At 42.1% G+C, this 20,780-nt stretch overlaps 1 protein-coding gene across 4 annotated transcripts in view; it reads left to right on the plus strand.

Annotated features, from left to right (window-relative positions):
* Nucleotides 1-14,656: 14,656 nt before the first annotated feature.
* The window catches only part of CHIC1 (cysteine rich hydrophobic domain 1), a 54,429-nt gene continuing 48,305 nt past the window's right edge, over nt 14,657-20,780 (plus strand). For 3 of the 4 annotated variants that reach the window (XM_031944737.1, XM_031944738.1, XM_003774752.3), the window contains exon 1: nt 14,843-15,171. In XM_031944737.1, coding sequence (XP_031800597.1) covers nt 14,909-15,171 — 263 coding nt within the window. In that variant the 5' untranslated portion in view covers nt 14,843-14,908. Of the gene's footprint in view, nt 15,172-20,780 lie in introns of all 4 variants that reach the window. The other variant, XM_023506909.2, reaches the window with a different exon arrangement.

Genomic DNA, 20,780 nt, shown 5'->3' on the forward strand with positions numbered 1-20,780 from the left:
ATCCAGTCCCTACTCTTGTGGAGTTTACATTCTAATGGGGGAAATAGTACACATAGAAGTTTTTTTAGCTTCAAGTCAATTGGAAAGGTCTCATGGTTTTTGGGGTGAATCAACAACTCCCTTAAAATGACATTTCTACTGACAAAATCATATCAGTTGCTGATATTGAACCCTTCAACAATGTCAAGAATTTTGACGACAAGAACTTTTTATTTTCTGGTTCTTCAGTAACTGTAACTAGAGGCTGCATCTTCCTATGAACTGCTTCCCAGGATGTTGTCTGTTGGTCCTGGGCTGGAAGCTCTGCTGTTCCCAGGACTCTAGGGCTCAGGATCTGGGACTGTTATCAATTATGACATCAGAGGCTCATTATTAAGAATTCCAGCAAACCAGGCCACAGATTCATGTTTAGAGAGCATGGGATCATGCTCTCTATTGCCTGCCTGCTCCAATCTACCTAGAGTCTATACTCAATGTATGTATGCAGGGGAAACTTCTCTTGCCTGGCCCCTTGCTTTATTTTGGCTATAGACAGGATGCCTCCGAGAATAAGAGCTTCTCTCTCCCCAGATCTGAGAGGGGGCATTGATAGCAGAACCATACCTCAAAACAGTTAATATAGCCAGCTTTCAAGGGAGCCATTGTTCATAGGGAAAAGAAGTAAGTGGGGAGGAGTCTGCTGTGCAGCTTTTGATCTTTCTTTTCCTACATGCACATATTCCTAAATGATGCCTTTTCTTCCTTTTCACTTTCCTCCCTTTCTTCCCCACAGCTTGCTGATTGGTGAATTGAATTCAAATCCAGCTTTAGATACTTCCTATATGCATTCCAGTGAAGGGGTCTGAAACTACGGTACAGTTGAGGCAGCACCAGATTGGAAGACAGAAGAGTGAATGTTGCTTTTGCTTCTTGCCCTTTTTGTCATCCAAAGCAAGTCTCCTGCCTGATCTGGGCTGTGGGAGTCAGACACAAGCATTTTCTTGGCACTAGAAATCATCAAGCAAATGTCTTAGTGAAAGTTCATTAGACTTAGCTTAGGTTTGAATGCTGTGTGACCTTGAGCAAATGACTTGCTATCTCTAGAACAGTTTCTTTGAAATAAAGAAGTGGGACCGGAGGATTTTTGAAACTCCTTCCAGCCCTATATCCTGTGATCTTAAATGGTCAAGGTCCCTGTGAGGCCCCAGACTTTCGTGGGATATCCAGGAACCCACCCCTGCCACACAGATAGATGTGTGGGCAATGAATGCCCTGAAATGCTTTAACATCAGTGAGATTGAAGCAGCTGGAACTCTGGGGATGCTTAGGCTGTCCTCCTGAATTCCGCCTTTCCACTCTATGGCCCTCCATGAAAGTCTGCAGTCTGTACAGTGGCTCCTTTCTCCTCTACCAGCACTGGTCTGGAAATTCTTTGCTTGTCTGCGAAAGGAAATACATCATCCACACTAAAATGCCTTAGTATGTCAGTGCTGTAATGGCCAGACAGCATCTTGGCCAGAGGCCATGGACTTTCTAGCACACTGTGGACAACTCAGGGGCAATTATTCTTAATATCAGTGAGCATAATAAGAATGCCAGCAACACCACAATTCTATCATCCCTCCCTCCTTCCCCTCCTCCTGCCCTCTCCTGCCCTCTCCTTCTTTGCCCTCCCCTTCCCTCTTTTTCCCTTTCCCTTTCCTCCCTTTCCTCCCTACAGCTAGCTGATTGGTGAATTGAATTCAAATCCAGCCTTAGACACTTCCTATATGTGTGAGCCCAAACAAGTTCCCTAACCCCTATTTGCCTGTTTTCTCATCTATAAAATAGGGATAATAATAGCACCTTCTTCACAGGGTCATTACGAGGATCAAATGAGATCATATTTATAAAGTGCTTATAGATGTTTAATAAATACTCTTTTTTCCCTTTCTTCCAGTGGACATTTGAGCTGATGTTAGATAGGATGTCTATAGATAAAAATAGGAGGGATGAAGTAGTATTCTAGGGATGGGAAACAGTATAACTGGGTGGAAAGTGGGAAATACGTTCAATTCCGAACTAGGAAACATACACAACTCAATAGTTTCTGTGGACAGTGGATAAAGGATGGGGGCCCCTCAAATGATAGGGAACTCTAATAGTAGATAACTAATCTTGATTATTTCAATTCATAGCAGGATCCTTAGGGATCATGGAACATCTCCTCCTAATTGCTTCATTTTTTTAAACCAAAAAAGAAATTGAGGCTGAAGAGGTTATGAGATTTTCCCACAATTCATGAGGGAATTCAAACCCAGCTTCTCTGACATCTTGGATTGAGAGTTGGAGGACCAGTCTGGCCATTTACTGCCTGTGTGAATTCGAAGCTTTGAAGCTTTCTAGGTTTCCATTTCCTCATCTATAAGTGAGGGATTGGCCCAAATGATTTTTGAGGCTCTAAATCTACAATCTTATGACTTTTTTATTTTTTAATCATACCACACTGAAGAGGTAGCCTAGAATGGGAGATGGAAATCAGGCTAGAACAGGTTGGTAGAAAGATATAAATAGCCTTTAAAACCATCTAACGCCCCTTATTCAAACTAAGCAATTTTCTTTTTTGTAATGTTGGTTTCTTGAGTGGATGTACCTAGTAGGGAAATGGTATGCTTCATACATAACAAGAATGGATGTTTATATGATGTATTAAGTAGTTCTTCACATGCATTATTTTATTTGAGCCCTTAGATGAGGAAATGGAACTCAGGGTCAGAGAATTAGTAAGTATCAGAGGCAGAATATGAATCCAGGTCTTCCTGACTCCCAGTGAAGTACCTTTCCATGGGAGATCATATTGCTTCTCTATGACCAGCCCCTTCCCCAGGTGAAGCTTTGATCGACATTGAGTTGTGAATGTTCTCTCTGATGTGAATGGCAATTTCCAAGTCTATTGGAATCATCTTGAATCACCTCAGCACTTTTTTTTTTTTAAGATTTTGAGTTCTAAAATTTTCTCATTTCCTCTCTTCTCTCCCTCTTCCCCAAGACAGCAAGCCATCTGATATAGATTGTACACATACAATCATTTTTAACATATTTCCATATTAGTACTGTTGTGAAAAAAGAAACCAGATTAAAAAAACTACAAAAAACAAAAAAAGTGGAAATAGTATTCTGGTTATTATTACTATTGTCCCTTTCCCCTTGAAAGGCAACAAACTGGCATTCTGATTTATCAAACCAATCTCTGGTAAGCTTGCTAGTGAGAAGAGAGTAGGGTAGAAAAGGGAACAAGCATTTATTAAGTGCCTACTATGTGACATATATGGTACAAAACAGTTTTTTTTTAATTTAATAGTTTTTATTTTTTCAAATTGTATATAAAGGCAATTTTCAGCATTCATTTTTTCATTTTTTCTCAATAATACTTTATTTTTCCAAATACATGTAAAGATAGTTTTCAGCATTTATTTTTGTAAGCCTTTATGCTCCAAATTTTTCTCCTTCCCTCCCTTTCTTGCCTCCCCTCTTCCCAAGAAAACAAGCAATCAGATATAGGTTAAATATATGCAGTCCATTTCAACATATTTCCATATTTGTCATGTTGTGCAAGAAAAATCAGACCAGCAAAATGGGTACAGGATTTGGGCATAAAGAGTGATATCATAAGCAAATTAGAAGAGCAAGATACCTATCAGATCTTTGGAGAAGGGAAGAATTCTCATGACCAAAGAAAAATTAGAGAATATTATGAAAGTCAAAATGGACAACTTTGATTACGTCGAATTAAAAAGGTTTTACACAAACAAGATTAAAAGGAAAGTGCAAAGCTGGGGAAAATTTTTATAATCAGTATTTCTGATAAAGATTTTATTTTTAAAGAACTGTGTCAAATTTGTAAAATACAAGTCATTCTCCAATTGATAAATGGTCAAAGGATATGAACAATTTTCAAATGATGAAATTAAAGCCATTCATAGTCATATGAAAAACTTTTTTTCTCTCTCTTGCGGTTTTTGCCTTTTGTTCTGATTTTTCTCTCTCAACATGCTTCATAAAGAAATGTGTATTAATGTACATATATAACCAGAAAAAATAAAACAATTTTAAAAAATTTTTATAAGAACAATTAGAGCAGAAGAGACCGAAAAACAAAAAAGGTGAAAATACTATGCTTTGATCCACATTCAGTCTCCGTAGTTCTCTCTTTGGATGCCAATGGCATCTTTCATCCCAGGTCTATTGGAATAGTCTCGCGTCACCTCAGCATTCATTTTTTTAAAAAAATAATTATAACTTTTTATTGACAGAACCCATGTCAGGGTAATTTTTTTTACAACATTATCCCTTGCACTCACTTCTGTTCCGACTTTTCCCCTCCCCCCCTCCACCCCCTCCCCCAGATGGCAAGCAGTCCTATACATGTTAAATAGGTTACAGTCTATCCTAGGTACAATATATGTGTGCAGAACCCCGGGAAGAAAAACAAAAATGCCCAGTTTACATTCATTTCCCAGTGTTCTTTCTTTGGATGTAGCTGCTTCTGTCCATTGAAACTGAGTTAGATCTTCTCTTTGTCAAAAAAAAATCCACTTCCATCAGAATACATCCTTGTGCAGTATTGTTGTTGATGTATATAACATCATGTATTGTTGTTGCATGTATTCTTACAGAATGTCACAGAACATAACATTCATATACCACAATTTACCCAACCATTCTCCAATTGATGGGCATCCATTCATTTTCCAGCTTCTGGCCACTACAAAGAGGGCTGCCACAAACATTTTGGCACACACAGGCCCCTTTCCCTTCTTTAGTATCTCTTTGGGGTAGTAGCACTTCAGCATTCATTTTTTGAAGATTTTGAGTTGTAAATTTTTCTCCTTTTCTCTCTGTCCTCCCCCCTTCCCAAGACAGCAAACAATCTGATAGTTATACATATGTAATCATTTTAAATATATTTCCGTATTAGTCATGTTGTGAAAAAAGAAACAGAATAAGAGAAAAAAACTACCTTCCTCCCCCCCCCCCCAAATGGAAATATATGCTTCAATCTGCATTCAGTCTCTTTGGATGTGGATGGCATTTTCCATCATGAGTCTTTTGGAATTGTCTTGGATCGTTGTATTACTGAGAGGAGCTAAGTCTATCATAGTTAATCATTACACAATGTTGCTGTTTCTGTGTACAATCTTCTCCTGATTCTGCTCACTTCACTCAACATCAGTTCATGTATGTATTTCCAGGTTTTTCTGAAACCCACCTGCTCATCATTTCTTATATGTGCAAAACATTTTACCACAATTATTTCATTTGATATTCACCACAACACTAGAAAAGTCCTTGTTATGTTATCTTATATTGGATTCTGTTATAAGCCCCATTTTGCAGTTGAGAAAACCGAGGCAGACAGAAGTTAAGTGACTTATCCAAGGTTATACAGCCAGGAAGTGTCTGAGGCTGGATTTGAACTCAGATTTTCCTAATTCCAGCCCCAGAGTTAGTGTGAACTGATCAAAATGGAATTTATCAATCTGCAAAGATGAGGACCAGGCCTTTGACCAGAGTAAGGTTACTAAGTTGTAAGTCACTTCCCTACCAATTCCACAGTTCATTCGTAAAATTCCTCTCTTTTTAAATTGTCCTCTGAGGCATTTTTGAGCCTTTTCCCATAGAACTGCATTTCACTCTTATGTGTTTTGAGAGTCCCACGAACTTAGTAGCATCTTGAATTTTGACACTAGTTTGCCTAAGCAGATGACTGCCAAGGAAATGGCAAGTTACTCCAGTATCTTTGCCAAGAAAACCCCAAATGGGGTCCCAAGATTGAACATGACTGAACTACTGAGTAACAGTTCTTTACTCTAAGGGTATGGTAGAAGCAGCTTAGATCAGCTTATAAGAACTCATTGTTAAGTTTTTAGTATGAGCATTTTTATACCTCAGAAATCAGCAAATGTTACTAATCAGGGCTTGATTTATTATTTTTTTGATTGCCTCTAGACTTCAGAAAGTTTCATAATGCAGATTTAATTCCTGATATACATTTTCTGAGAGCCGGTTGTTAAAAATATAGCAGTATACCACTGTCCTACTCTAACAGCAAAGCTATCCCCACATTATCCCCACTCTTATCACATTGCCTCTTAGTAAAATTCTATTAGACTATTTGCTCCATGAGTGCAGGGACTATCTCCTATTATTTAAATTGAATTTCTGCTGGACTGAACAGTGCCATGCCCAATGTTATTACCAACAACAAGTTCTTTTTGCATTCTCATTTTCCTCTCCTTGTGTCCTTGAGAATCTTTACCATGTGCCAGGCACTGTGCTGTGGGCTTTTTTGGGAGGTAATTGGGGTTAAGTGACTTACCCAGGATCTCACAGTTAGGACCGGTTAAGTGTCTGAGGCTGATTTTGAACTCAGGTTCTCCTGATTTAAGGGCCAGTACTCTGATTTACTGTGCCATGTATCTGGCCCAGGTACTAAAGGATTTTTGAAATTGTTAACTTCATTTGATTCTCACAATAACTCTGTGAAGTATGTGGTATTTTAGGGCTCAAATCCAGTACAGAGAGATACGAGGGGGCCTGGCTGGTAAAGATACAGATCACAAGGTGTTGTCCCCTTGGTGCAGTATCTTAAGATCTGAGTTCAAACTCTGCTGAGCTGTGTGACCCTAGGCAAGTCATTGTTCAATCTGTGTTCCTTAGTTTTCTCCTCTCTAAAATGGGGATAACATTTCTTATCTCCCAGCACTGTCATAGAGTCCCAAAGAAATAGTGTTTGAAAAGTATTTTTAAATGCTCTTACAACAATGATTTATTTTTATTCCAGGATGAGAACTGAAACAGTTCCTGACCTCAGGGGGCTTCCAGTATACTCTGATGGGTGACTTTGACTTGCGGTCCCAGTTTTCCATTCTGCTTCTGACATCGCCCATATGCCAGTACCTAAGAACCCAAGGAGACTATGCAGCCACCAAGAACAAAAAGTAGGTGGTATTTAAAAAAAAATTAATAATAGTTTATTTATCAAAATAGAAGCAAAGGTGGTTTTCTTTTTTTTCTTTTTTTATTATAGCTTTTTATTTACAAGATATATGCATGGGCAATTTCTCAGCATTGACATTTGCAAAATCTTTTGTTCCAATTTTTCTCCTCCTTCCTCCCGCCCCCTCCCCCAGATGGCAGGTTGACCAATACATGTTAAATATGTTAAAGTATATGTTAAATACAATACATGTATACATGTCCATACAGGTATGCAAAGATAGTTTTCAACATTCATCTTTGAAAAACTTTGTGTTTCAAATTTTTCTCCCTCACCCCCCACTCCCCAGGACAGCAAGCAAGCCGATCTAAGTTAAACATGTGCAATTCTCCTAAACATAACTCCATATTCATCATGCGGTGCAGGAAAAATCAGATTAAAAGGGGAAAAATGAGAAAAAACAAACAACAACAACAACAAAAAGGTGAAAATACTATACTTTGATCCACAGTCAGTCCCCATAATCCTCTCTTTGGATGTAGATGGCTCTCTCTATCCCAGGACTATTGGAATTGCCCCGACTCACCTCATTGTTGAAAAGAGCCACATCCATCACAGTTGATCATCACATAGTCTTGTTGTTACTCTTGCTTCTGCTCACTCCACTCAAGCATCAGTTCATGTAAGTCTTTCCAGGCTTTTCTGAAATGAACAGTAGGTGGTCGTTTTTGATCACCATTTTAGTTAGACCAGCTTCCTTGATTCACTCACACCATAGATTATTGTGGAGTTGATTTTGTAGTTTTCATCCCTAATGATTAAAAGGGGCTGACATACAATTAAAAGCATACATTTAGAAAGTTTCATTTACATTTCTTTAAATTGAAAAGCTGTATGACCTGAAAAGGCAGTATGGTACAATGCAAAGAATGTCAGGTTCCGACTTGGAGGTTGTTATTCAATTATTCAGTTATATCTGACTCTTTGTGACTGTCCATGGGATTTTCTTGGCAAAGATACTAGAGTGATTTGCCATTTCCTTCTTTAGTGTGTCCCCATTTTATGGTTGAGAAACTGAGGCAAATAGGGGTTAAATGACTTACCCAGGGTCACACAGCCAGTAAGCGTCTGAGGTCATATCTGGATTCAGATTTTTCTGACTCTAGGCTGTATTGCCACCTAACTAACCCTAGGATTGGGAGTTTTATGACCCTCTGTTTGACTTTGGGAAAGTCACATAACCTCTCTGGGCCTCAATTTCCTAGCTGTAAGTTGAGGAGGCTGGTCCAGATGACCTCTAAGGCCTCTTCTAGCTCCAAGTCTATGCTATCATTAGTTCTATGATATATTAAGTTCTTTCTCTTTCTTGGATTCATTTTTTTCTCATTTGCAAGGGGTATAATGGAACAGGTGTTAGATTTGGAGCAAGAGGATCTTGATTTAATCTTCTACTTATATGATATATAAGTTTCTGAGAGGGTTGGATTTGTTGAGCCCCCAAAGTCCCATCAGCTGATGGCTCTGTAGTTCTAAGTCAGGTACTTAGAGGAAGTTCACCCAATTCTAAGATTCTGGCCATTACCTCTTAGGAGGTACGCTGCCAAGTTAGTGGGGCTCTGAGGAAAGCAAGAAGCACAGTGAGAGGGAGGCCAGTGGTATGTCAAGCTAAGATCAGTAGAAGGAATGGGACACAGTTTCAAGGTGAAGATTCTGATAACACTTTTCAAATATAAAAAAGATCTATATTTGAAAGAGGGAGTAGGCTTCTTTTATTTTGTCTCAGAGGGCAGAACTAGAATTATTGGATACTGCAAAGGCAGAATTCAGTGGGATATAAGGAAAGGGGGAGAGGAGATAGAATTTCCTTCCTCATCCCAATGAAATAAGAGGTCCTATCAAATAGAGCTGTTCAAATGTAGAACAGGGTCCACGGTATCTTTCTGCAACAGCTTCACTTTATAAAAATGTATCTCTTTTTTAGGTTCAGCAAGTTCAGCTAGCTATACACAAGGTCATGGCAAAGCATTTTGGTATCTTCTGGGGAAGGACACTGTGTGGGATGTGATGAAGTGAATCTTGCCAGTATATACGAGAAGTATTTAATCTTGTATATTTTTTCTTTTTTTAAAAAAATCTTACTTAATATTTGATTTTTACCAATTACATATAAAAACAATTTTAACACTTTTTCAAATTTTGAGTTCCAAAATTTTCTCTCATCCCATTGAGAAGGCACGTAATTTGACATAGGAAATGCATGTGTAGTTATGCCAAACACATTTCCATAGAAGTCATCCTATGAAAGAAAACACAGACAAAAACTCCAAGAAAAATACAGCAAGTAAAGAAAAAATATTTTTGATCTGTATTTAGGCTCTACCAGTTCTCTCTCTGGTGGTAGATAGAACCTTTTACCATAAGTTCTACCGAATTGTGTTATATTGCTGAGAATAGCTAAGTTATTCACAGAAGATCATAATACATTTTTAAAATCCAGCAGTTTAATTATAGATTCAGTCAAAATGGTTTGTAACTCTGCACATAAAACTTTTAACCAATTGCCTGCTCAACCCTTCTGCCACTTAGAAACTTTTTAAATAGTACTTAATTTTTTCAAATATAGAAAGATAATTTTCAACAGTTACCTTTGCTGTACAATATTCTTCTGCTTCTGCTCATTTCATTTGTCTTGCACAGTTCTTTTGCACTCAGTTTAATTTCATCTGATTTTGATCTAGGAGTATCAAGTACCACAGTTGTCAATCCCTGCAGGTTTTCTTCATGCTGATCAGGGCTTTTAGTGGGCAGGCCTTTTCAATTAGATAGGAGCTGTCCCAGTGGTGTCTTTAGAGACCCTACGTTAAAGGCCTCCCAGTCCTTTCTTTTTGCTCCTGCAGAGTCTCCTGAAGTCAATTCAATGGTCATAGAAAGACAGACCATTCTTTTTTTTCTTCATTTATTCATGTAAATTTTCCCAGGTACTTGTAAAAATTTTTTAACATTTGTTTGAGGCTTCGTTCAGTCTATCTCTGAAGATCACTCCAGGAAGGAGTTTCCTATGGGAAGCTCAACCTGAATTACCTAGCCAGCCTTACCCATTCCTGGTCCTTTGCAGATTGCTGAATTAGACATTAATTGTGAGCCCTACATTGACTTTCAGCTCACCCACAGAGTCTCTTATTGTCTTACTGGTACCATATCCCATCCACCCAACAGGTGAACAATGCCCTTCTGTGCTTAGCTCAATTTTGGGGGGAAATGATTAGGACCCCCCCTTTCCCTCTGCTGGTTGTTTGTGCTCTATGTCTTCCACGGGGATTGTTTAGATACCGGGGTATTTCACTTTGTTGGAGAAGATGAGGCAATGGTTGCCTAATACCAGATGTTTCCATGGTTCAGAAAAACAAGTTACCTTTGGAACCAAACAAGCTATTTTAGTACAATGTATATGCATAGAGACAGGTGTGCAGATTTGCCTGTGCATATAGGGCTCTCCAGCTTCTAAATATGCCTGGTGCCCTTTAGCATCTATGTGATCCTTGTTCCCCTTTCTCAAACAACTTTGGGCTCAGGAAACCCTAAAAGCATCCCTGGGATGCTGGGATAGCAGTGATGGTCTTATCATTCCTAATTTACAGAGATAAATGATGCTTCTGAGGGATAAGCTCACATAGCCTCAAGAAGCTAGGAGGAGGCATCATTCAAACTCGGGTCTCCAGAGGCAGTAGGGGACACTGGAAAAAAGAATAGGATCCGGGTGTTTGAGGGTTCAAATGGCCCTTCTGTTGCTGTCTGTGTGATCTTGGGCCAATCACTTAATTGATGTGAGCCCCAGTTTCTCTGGTACTTAGAATGAGGGTGTGAGAGGAATGATTTTCAAAGTTCTTTACAACTTGAAATCTATGGGCTGCCAACTATAAGCCTAGCCTTAACTCCCCACACCATCCTGTCTCTGCATATGTTATTTGATCTGTATCACCCCATGGTTGCCTATGAGCGCCCTATGCTGGCTAGCATAGATATCAATGTTCCCACTTTAGAGAGGAGGAAACTGAAAGAGTGATTTCCATAATCACCCAGCTGGAAAGAGTCATAAGTGGAATTAAAATCCATTTTCTGAATCACAGGATTTAGAGGTATCAAGTCCAGTCCCTTCCTTTTACAGAGGAGGAAACGAGGTCCACAGGGCAAAGGAAGGGACTTGTCCTATAGATAATGAAAGACAAAAGTCAGTCTCTGGGCCAAGGCCCCTGAAACAGATGTTCTTACCAAGATATTCGCCTACTCCTCCTCTCCTTATTAAGAGGCCAACTGCTGGCCTACTTATTGAAATTGACCTCTGCAGTATCTGTACCCACAGTGTGGACACGTGACAATTTCTCCTCATCTTTCCCTCTCCTCCACCCCAAGCCTTTGGAAAATCCTCTTGGATCTTAATTTTTCCAAGTCACCTCCTTCCCCCAGCCCGTGGTGCCAACCCTGCCTTGATATCCCTGTTCTCTAGGCCTGGGAGAATTTTCAGGATCTCCCTCACAAACTTGGAGCAGGTATGGTGCATGCAGGACACTGGCCCCAGCCCCAAACAAGGACTTTGGAGCAACAGGGGAAGTAAAGAGCAGAGAAAGGATGAGTAAATGTGCAGGAGGCAAGGCTAGAGCTGCCAAATCTGTCTTCTCTTTCCAGTCTGCACTCCTGGCCTTGGCTTGGCACCATTTTCCAGGACATCCACACAGTCTATGTCCTCAGGATACCCCATGATCACTGGGGAGTCGGGACTGGGGACTGAACGACTGCTCCAGACATTCTGGGCAACTGAGCAATCAATCAATCAATCGACCTATTGACAAGCATTTTTTTTTTTTAACTCTGCCGGGCCCTGTACTGGGTCCTAGAGATACAAGGACAAAGAAAGAAACAATCCCTTCCCTCAAGGAGTTCATATTTGAATGGGGGAGATGACAAGGACATATATAAATATACATATGGTGTAACTGTAAGGAGAATAAATACAAATGAATACTAAGTAGGTGAATACAAGGTAGTTGGGAAGGGAAAGCATTAACAAGGACATCCTGGGAATTTATGAGTGCCAGCCACTGTCCCTGGTGTCACTAGCAAAGAATATTAGTTTAAAAATGGGCAGTGTGGTACAGGGGAAAGAACATCGCTTTGGAGTCAATTTGGTTGGAATCCCACTTCTGCTCTATGCGATGTGACCTTGGGGGGAAGAGAAACCTCAGTTTCTCCCTCCTTAAATTGAGGAGGTTTGAGTACATGATTTTTAGGTGTCTGAATCTCTGACCACCCATATACTCTGAGTTCTCTCCCAGCTCTAACCCTATAGGTAGATGATAGACAGATGGATAGATAAGAGGGATGGTAGGCAGTAGATATAGAATAGATGGAAAGATGAAAGACATATAAGGTAGATAAACATGGATGGATAATGATAGATAATATAGACAGATGAATGATATTGTTAGACAGATAGATGATATTGTTATAGACAGATGGATAGATGATACATATAGAGACTAGGTGATTTCTAAGAGCTCTCTTACGTCTGAATCCTCTGATATTTATATGCTGCCTGAGATTTTCTTTTTTTTTTCTTTTTTTTATTTAATAGCCTTTTATTTACAAGTTATATGCATGGGTAACTTTATAGCGTTAACAATTGCCAAACCTCTTGTTCCAATTTTTCACCTCTTACCCCCCACCCCCTCCCCCAGATGGCAGGATGACCAGTTGATGTTAAATACATTAAAATATAAATTAGATACACAATAAGTATAGATGACCAAACTGTTATTTTGCTGTACAAAAAGAATCAGACTCTGAAATATTGTACAATTAGCTTGTGAAGGAAATCAAAAATGCAGCTGCCTGAGATTTTCAAGGCACTTTCCCTACAACAAGCCTGTGTGGAAGGTAGTCTGCATAGATCTCTTTTAGGGAGGTAATAGAAACTGGGAGAAGGCAGTGATTTATTCAATGTCACATAGTGAGGGTTACATCTGGGTCACAAACCCGGGTTTCTTGACTACACTGCTTGGCTTCCTTGGTTCCATCAGAGCCCCAAACCCAGGCCTTTGGTTCTGAGCAGATCTTGGGGAGGAAAATGCTAAGCCATGAACAGAAACAGATCTTGTCAGTTATATGGAGCCACCAATCAGAGTATCCTGGTGTGGTAAATGTTGGATTTAAATCAAGCCACCTAGGTTCAAGACTTGTTTAATAACTCTTTACTTATCTTGGACTAAATTTCTTCCATTGTAAAGTGTTAGACTAGATGATTTCTAAGGTCTATGGATTCTATGACCCAGTGCAATGTAAGCTGTTCATAGGTAGGGATTAGAGCTGGGAATGCTCAGGGATAAGGCCTATATGTAGCTAGCTCCTGATTAGAACAAAAGGCAAATCCCCTGAATTGGTTCCACATTTGACTTTGTGCTATTTGAAGTTATAATTACACGAAACATAGACAATGGTTCCAGTCCAATAGAAATAGGCAGTAGGAATTGAAGTAATGTGATCACATCAGTGCATTCATTAGTTGCACTGAGGTGTGGGTGAATTTGGTTTATGTTTCTCTGTTCCCAGTGCCTCCTCTGCAACGGTTTATTGGAGAGGGAGAACAGTACCATAGAGTCAAAGGGCTTGGGTTCAGATTTCACCAATATTCCCACTAGTAGGATTTTGGAATGTCAGTGATATTCTCTGGGTCTGTTCCCTCATATGTAGAATTTGAGGGCTTATCTCGAATCTTAGGATTCTTAGAGTTACCTTTTAACCCTGAACATATCTATGAAACTATATTCATGGTTCAGACTTCAGCTTTGTCACTTACTCCCCTCTGGAACTTTGGGTTCATTGCCCTCCCGAGCCGATTTCTCCCTGAATCAGAGCATTGATCTGGATGATCTTGAACACTATGATAAGTCAGGACTTAAAGAAAAGTCACATCATTCTGGTTTGAGTCCTGCCTCTCAGAATTACTATTTGTGGGGGCTCTGTTGAAAGTCGTTGGAGTTCTCTGGACCTCAGTTTCCCCATCTGCACAGTGACTCCTCTGAGCTTCTCCCTTTAGCTGCAAAGTGAGAGTTTTGGCTCAGTTGGGTTCTGGAGATCCTCTGATCTGGGCTTCAAGTTTACTGTTACAACCATTGTGCTTTTGGGCAACTTTGCTCCCTTTTTTTGAGCTTCAATTTCCCCATCTGTGAAATGGGAGTCTTGGGGGTAGTGTTGGATTTGATGCCCTCCGGAAAGTGCCTCCCCCATCGTCCTAAGGAGCTGAATCGAATATTAAATCCTTTCTCTTCTCTGGGCCTCCGTTTCTCCGCCTGTGAAATGGAAGTATGGGGAGTGGATTAGATGCCCTCTGAAATTGAATTTTAAATCCCTTCCCCTCTTTGGGTTTCAATTCCTCCGGGGGCGGGGGCGGGGGCGGGACCCTTCTTCCAGCCACCGCGGCAGGTGGTTTGAAGCTCTTCCCCCCAGACGCGCAAGGGAAAAGTTGAGGTGGGGGAGGGGCGGCGGCCGGGCGGGCACGAGCCCTAACCGCTAGCAGGTATCTTTGTCTCTGCCCCTCCCTCTACAGCTCTAAACTCCAGGGCAGCGCAGGCGTACAACGGAACCGCTCCTCTGCGCCCCTTCTCTCCAACCCCCCCCCCCACGTGCTGCCCCCGCCCCCGGCAGAGCGCGCAGGCGCGCTTCTGCCGGCCCTTTGGCCGGGGCCCCAAGGCCGCGTCCCTTCAGTCCGAGCTCTGGGACCTGGTGGTGCGGACGCTCCGCTTCTGTTTTTCCGCTCGGTCCCCGCCCCCCATCCCCCCCCACCTCTCCCGCCCGCTTGTTCTCTGGGTTTCGAACTGCTTCTCTCTTTCTCCCTCATTCCAGAGGGGCGGCTGCTGCTGCTTCTGCGGCGGCGGCGGCGCGAGCCGCGGTCACGTGATGAGCATCCTGCTGCCCAACATGGCGGAGTTCGACACCATCTCCGAACTGGAGGAGGACGACGACGACGCGGCCGCCGTGTCTTCGGGCCTCGACGACGACTTCGACGATGACTTGGATGATGACGAGGACGAGAGGAACGAGGACAGCAACGACCTGGAACTGCAGCAGCCGTTGCCGCCAGGCCGGGTGATAAGCGAGGAGTACCTGCGGCGGTTGGCGCCGGACCCGGTGACTGTGCGCGGCACGGGTCACATCACGGTGTAAGCCGGGAGTGGAGGCTGCGGAGGTCAAGTCTCTGATGGTTCGGGATGCTGCAGTCCTAGGGGGTGGAGAGGACCGAGAAGGGATGGGGGGTAGGGATTGGGTCAGTGAGGTCCAGGATAGTTCCTCAATTGAGGGGAAGCTGACGGGACGGAATACTGCAGTCCGAGGACGGGGCGGGGGTGGCGGCGGGACGGAAAGGACCTAGAAGGGATGGGGGGGGTTGAACCAAGGGGGTCCCGGAACTCTGACAGGGAATCCCCTTCAATTGGGGGAAGCTGACAGGACGAGAGAGGGGACTGTAATCCCCAAAACAGGACCAAGGGGAGTATGACAGTCAAGAGGACCAGCATGCAGGGTGAGGGGCAGCTTGAGTGGACCAGAGGGGTCCAAAAGAGTGATAAACTAACCCTGATAAGAGAGTGAGGTTGGTGTTTGGAGGGGATGGTAAGCTGAGAGGACTAAGAGTTTGAGTAAGTAAACCGGGGGGGGGGGGTGTCTAAAAGAAGGGCCTTTTCCCTATGAAAGGGAACCAGGTTGGGGGCTAGAGCTGAGAAATCGGAAAGATACAGGACTTGAAGTAATTAAAGGTATTAAAGTTGGGGCTAAGGATTGAGGGAGTTTAAACTTGAAAAGGCCTGCGGTTCTAAACAAGGGGGCTGCTTACTCTGTTAGGAAGCCAGGTTGGAGGGATGGAGCTCAGAGAAGTGGGGGACTAAGTTGGAATCTGAAAAAAGGTTGGGGAGCCAAGTTTTTAGGGAGACTCCAAGAATTGATTAGAAGTCAAATTGAAAAGGGAGCAAAGGATTGGGGAGGTCTACAAAAGGAGTTACTTCCTTTGAAAGGAAAGGAAAATTGGGAAGGGGAGCCAAATTTGGGGGTGTGGAGAATTGCGGAGAATCAGGTTTAGGGGAGTTAAGAGAAAAGAGGGTGGTCCCAAAAGGACCTGCTTCTTTTGAAAGGGATCTAGGGTGGGGGTGGAGCTGAGAGAATGGAGGGGAGCCAAGGTGGAGGGGACTGAGGGAATAGGGAATAGAACAGACTCAAACAGGGGATGGGGACTGGGGAAGTCTTAAAAAGAGGGGGAGGGAACTGTTACAAGAGTGAAATTCAAAGAGCTGCAGGGAATTGGGAGCTTGAGAGAACTGGAGTGCAGAGGGAGCTGCAGACAGGGGGACACTGAGGACTGAAGATAGCCAAGTTTGGGGGGGGGCTTAAAGAACAGCAGTCCCTGAAAAAGGACTAAGGGGAATTGGTTTGGGGAGTGAGCTTGAGAGAACTCAGGGCAGCCCCTTTTGGCAGGGTTAAACTCCAGGCCAGTGGCCCCTGGGAAGAGAGATGGGATATGATCAAGCTGAAAGCATTGAGGGGAGCCAGGTGGGAGGAGACTGCAACCCTAAAACATGGTCCAGTCGTGGAGGGAGGTGGGACTGTGTTGGGGTAGCCAAGCAGGCTGGGAGAATATTGGGGGGACATAAGTGAAGGGGAGTGAGAGGTTGAGAACTCAGTGGGAGAGAGTGTAGATGAGGCAGAGTGATGCTTCAAGCCAAGTCCTCTGACTCCTGGAGGCAGAGCTTTGTCCGTTGAACCAAGCACACTGGCCCTTTGGTGGTGCTGCCAATTTCATATAACAGCCTCTAAACTGCAGAATGGATTTGAGAGGGCATCCCTCCTAGGATTGCCAATGGTAGCTGCAAACACTTAGGTGAACCCCTCTAAACCCCGTTATAAAAGAATTTGATGTATAAGTGATGGATCTGTGAAGAAAATGACCCTCTCCCTGCCTCAGCCTTTTCCACTATGATGTTCCTTTCCATTAGAGGTCAGGTGTATATGTTTTATAAGCATTGGTTTCACCTAGATTCCAAGAACACATGTCAATGTAGATAAATGAGTAAATTACCCCTCTGGGAGCAAGGAAAACTTAGCCAAACTTAAACGAGGTAGTTTGTTCTTTGGTAAAACTCTTGAGTCATCCCTGGAAAATTAAACAGTCCACCAAGCAAAGGTTAAAAAAAAATCCTCCCAGCATAGTGGCTGCAGAGGAATTTTTCCAGGGGTCACAAGAGCTTTTGAAAGCTACTTGTTCACTGTTGTGTTTCTGGACTGTAGGTACTTGGAACTTTACATACTGCATCATGTTTTCATGATATATTCACTCTTTTACTACATTTTCAGGAACAAATCAACTTTTTTTCTGTCAAGTTATCATGTCTCCATTTTCTGTGATACCCTCAGAGCTGTTGACTTCACATACTTACCCTTCTCCATTAGCAACTTTTTATGGTCCTGTATTTTGTTCTCTTTCAATGAAAGATTTAAGAACAAAGCTCGTGGAATTGGGTGGGATAGGAGAGAGAGTTTATTGTTTTATTCTTGGGCAAATTGAAAAAGCAATTTGAATTCCCAATTTTTGGGTCCAGGAATGTTGCATAGCAGCAAGTCAGAGGGAACCAGTAAATGTAGAGAATGAGCTTACTGTGTCATTTTATTTTCATTCATTTTTTTTTAACCACTAGTGAAAGAATTTATTCTGAAAACTGATTCTATTTCCTTTGGAATCTACCAATTGCCATCATGTAGACAAATGCCCAGGACTGAGAAAACCCTAGAATCTTAGCTTCAGAGCCAAAAGGGCCTTGAAGGTCATTTAGTTCTGTCATTTTTGAGCTGAGGAAACTGAGGCCCAAAGGGCCATGTAATGACTTGCTCAGGATCCTAGTGGTAGTCAGTGGCAGATCAGGCATTGCCAGCTAGCTCCCCTGGTTCCAAATCTAGAGTGATTTCCACTTTGCCCTGCTGACATTGGCAAAGGCTCACCAGCACTTCTTTTGGTAAATTCAGACAGTAAGGAGTAAGGAGGCAGAGTTTGTTTCCTGGACCTTGTCTTAACCCCATACATGGCTAACCAGTCAACCTTTCCATTTCTCTGTCATTGAAAGGGAATAGAACTAATTTTTTTTCCTCAAATTTGGACTCTTCTTCAGTGATAGGTGCAAGGCTCCTTGTGGCTCTCCAGTCCTGTCATGCTAAAGGGCAGTGGGGGAGGTGATGAGCTGCCTTATAGGATGAAGGCCAAAACCTGAAACTCAAGAGCCTGGGCATTTTGGAGAGTTATTTAGTATCTTGTCTCAGCTGGGCTGGATCTTGGATTGAAAATTTTGATCAGCACATTAAATGATTAGAATGAAATTTCAGTAATTGTGAGGAAATGGGATAGCATTCTTGTGAGCTTTCCTCACGCCTAGTTTTAGGAAATGTTTAATCTCATGTTGATGTCTTCACATAAACTGTTTAAGGATGTGTGTGTGTGTCTGTGTGTGCACGCGTGCACGTGTGCAGGCCATTTAAACATTTCTTTTTGATTGCCAAGATTTGTATCTTTTCCATTGTCTGTATTTTTTTTAAATCCCAAAAAGGACTTTGTTTCTTTTTACAGTTTTAAATTTGAATTAAAATCCCCAAGTAGGACCTTTTTTAGAAAGCTGTGTTGACACCGTAAGAAAAGTTATTTTTTTGAATATTTGATGACAACTAAAGCACTAAAGAGAGGACAGTTCCTGCCCTGTAAGCATGGACTCTCCTTTCTCTATCCCCAGGCCATAGCTAGTATTGTATATCCCTTTCATATTTTTCTTAACTTTTGGGTTTGGGAAGCATTTGTGGATGGCACATTGGTTCTAAGGATGCTGTCACTGATTGCAGCTCCGGCAGCACACTGCATGGTGTTGTGTTATAGGAGGGCAGAATCCAGAATTCAGAATTGAGAAGCTATCAAACACCTCTGTGACCTTGGGCAAGTTAGTTCCTGGGCCTCATGTGGCCCGCTCATCTGTAAAATGGGGTGGGGTGATTGGATTAGGTCTGTGGAGGCCCAAAGAACCATGTTTCAATACAGCTGTTAACTCCCCATGGCTTCCCTTCCCTGGCACTTGAGGAAAGGCTTAGCGGGCCTAAAGCATCTCCAAGGCCCCTTGGTGCTCCAAACCCTATGCTCCAGTTTGGGTTTCCTCCTTTTTTTTTTTTTTTTTTTTTTTAAGAAAGATATGGAAAACAGTCCAAATGTTGGGCAAGAATAAAAACAGAAACATTTAATGACACAATTGTTTTTGAATTAAGAAGCCAGTGACCAGATGAGATAGTCTCTCCATTTGGCATTCCAGTTCCTGAGTGGGATGTTTCTAGAGTGGAGGAACAGAAAAAGCTGCCAACAATGAGAAGCTTCTGGGTCTCATTGACAGAAGTAACACTTGTTTTTGTGCTCCTTTCTTATAGGAGTTGCACCCAAAACATTTTGTTTCCTTGATGCTTATTGCAATTTCTGGTATTTTAAAGCTTAATTTGGATTTTGCTAATTGGGATCATCCACATATAGGTTGTTATTGCTAATCAGAGCTTTTTGTAGCACTTTGAGGTTTAGAAAAGTCTCATAAAAGACCTTCAACTGCCTGGTATAAAGAAAATCCCATGTCTCAGATTTGAAAAGGATCCCAGAACACTCGGATCTGGCCTGGCCCTGGCTTCTGCAGCTTTGTATAAAGCAGAGATTTTGGGCCCAAAGCCTGCCTCTGTTGAGGGAGGAAGGCCATCTCTCTGTACTCCCTTAAGTAATTTAACTTTCTGAGTTTCCTCTACCAGTTGAGAAGGTTGTGCTTAATGCCTTCCGGGGTCTCTGCCAGTTTGAGATGGTGGATTGATCTCCTCAGGCAGTCTTTGCTTAAGAATCTTTAGTGAGAAGGGAGCCTATTCCCTCAGAAGCTTCTCTTTAAACCAACCTTCCCCTCCCCGGCATTTTTCCTAGTTCTGTCTTCTGGAGCCAAGCAGGACAAATCTCTCTTTCTATATGCCAGCTCTTCACATACTTGGGGATAGCTCTCATACTCTTCCCTGTATCTTTTCTTCTGCCTCAACTCCTCCCCAAGTTTCTCATACAGCCTGATCTTGGGGCCTTTTACCATCTACTTTGGCCTCTTTTGGACACCCCAGCTTATCATTTACACTTCTCCCAGGTTTTGTTTTGGCTAGTGAGATGCTCTTCTACCCCTGAAGCAGCCTGGAAGATTGCTTTTGCTATCTTGGTTGCCATATCACATTGTGGACTTACTGGAGCCTGTGGGCCATTGAGGATCCCAGACTGTTTTCAGATGAACTTTTAATTCCTATTCTCCCTAGTAGCAATTGGCGAATAGCAAAATGCTTCATTTTACAAGGAAATATTTGGGTAATATTGCTTGGGTCACATAGCTGAGGTCACCAAGGGTCAGAGATGGGAAGTGACTTGCCCAGGACCACACAGCAAAGCCCTTGGGTGCCTAGGACTTCCCCCCTGGACCCCAGGTGCTCAATGTAGTGCTGAATTCAGTGTATCTGCCTACTTTGTATAAAGGATTTCCTAAGCAAACGAATGGAGTTTTAGAAAATTATTTTGGGGGAAACATCTAACATTTCTTAAGAAGAAACTTGACAGATTTTGACTGACTTTGCCTCCACATAATCCCAAATGGTTGGGCTTTTGCTGTAGTTATGATAACTGCCAGATATCCTTAGAAAGAAAAAGAAATTCAAAGTTTGGAGGAGTTGATACAGACCCGTTTATCATCATTAATCA

This window comes from Sarcophilus harrisii, chromosome X (genome assembly GCF_902635505.1).
Source record: "Sarcophilus harrisii chromosome X, mSarHar1.11, whole genome shotgun sequence".
Taxonomy (NCBI): domain Eukaryota; kingdom Metazoa; phylum Chordata; class Mammalia; order Dasyuromorphia; family Dasyuridae; genus Sarcophilus; species Sarcophilus harrisii.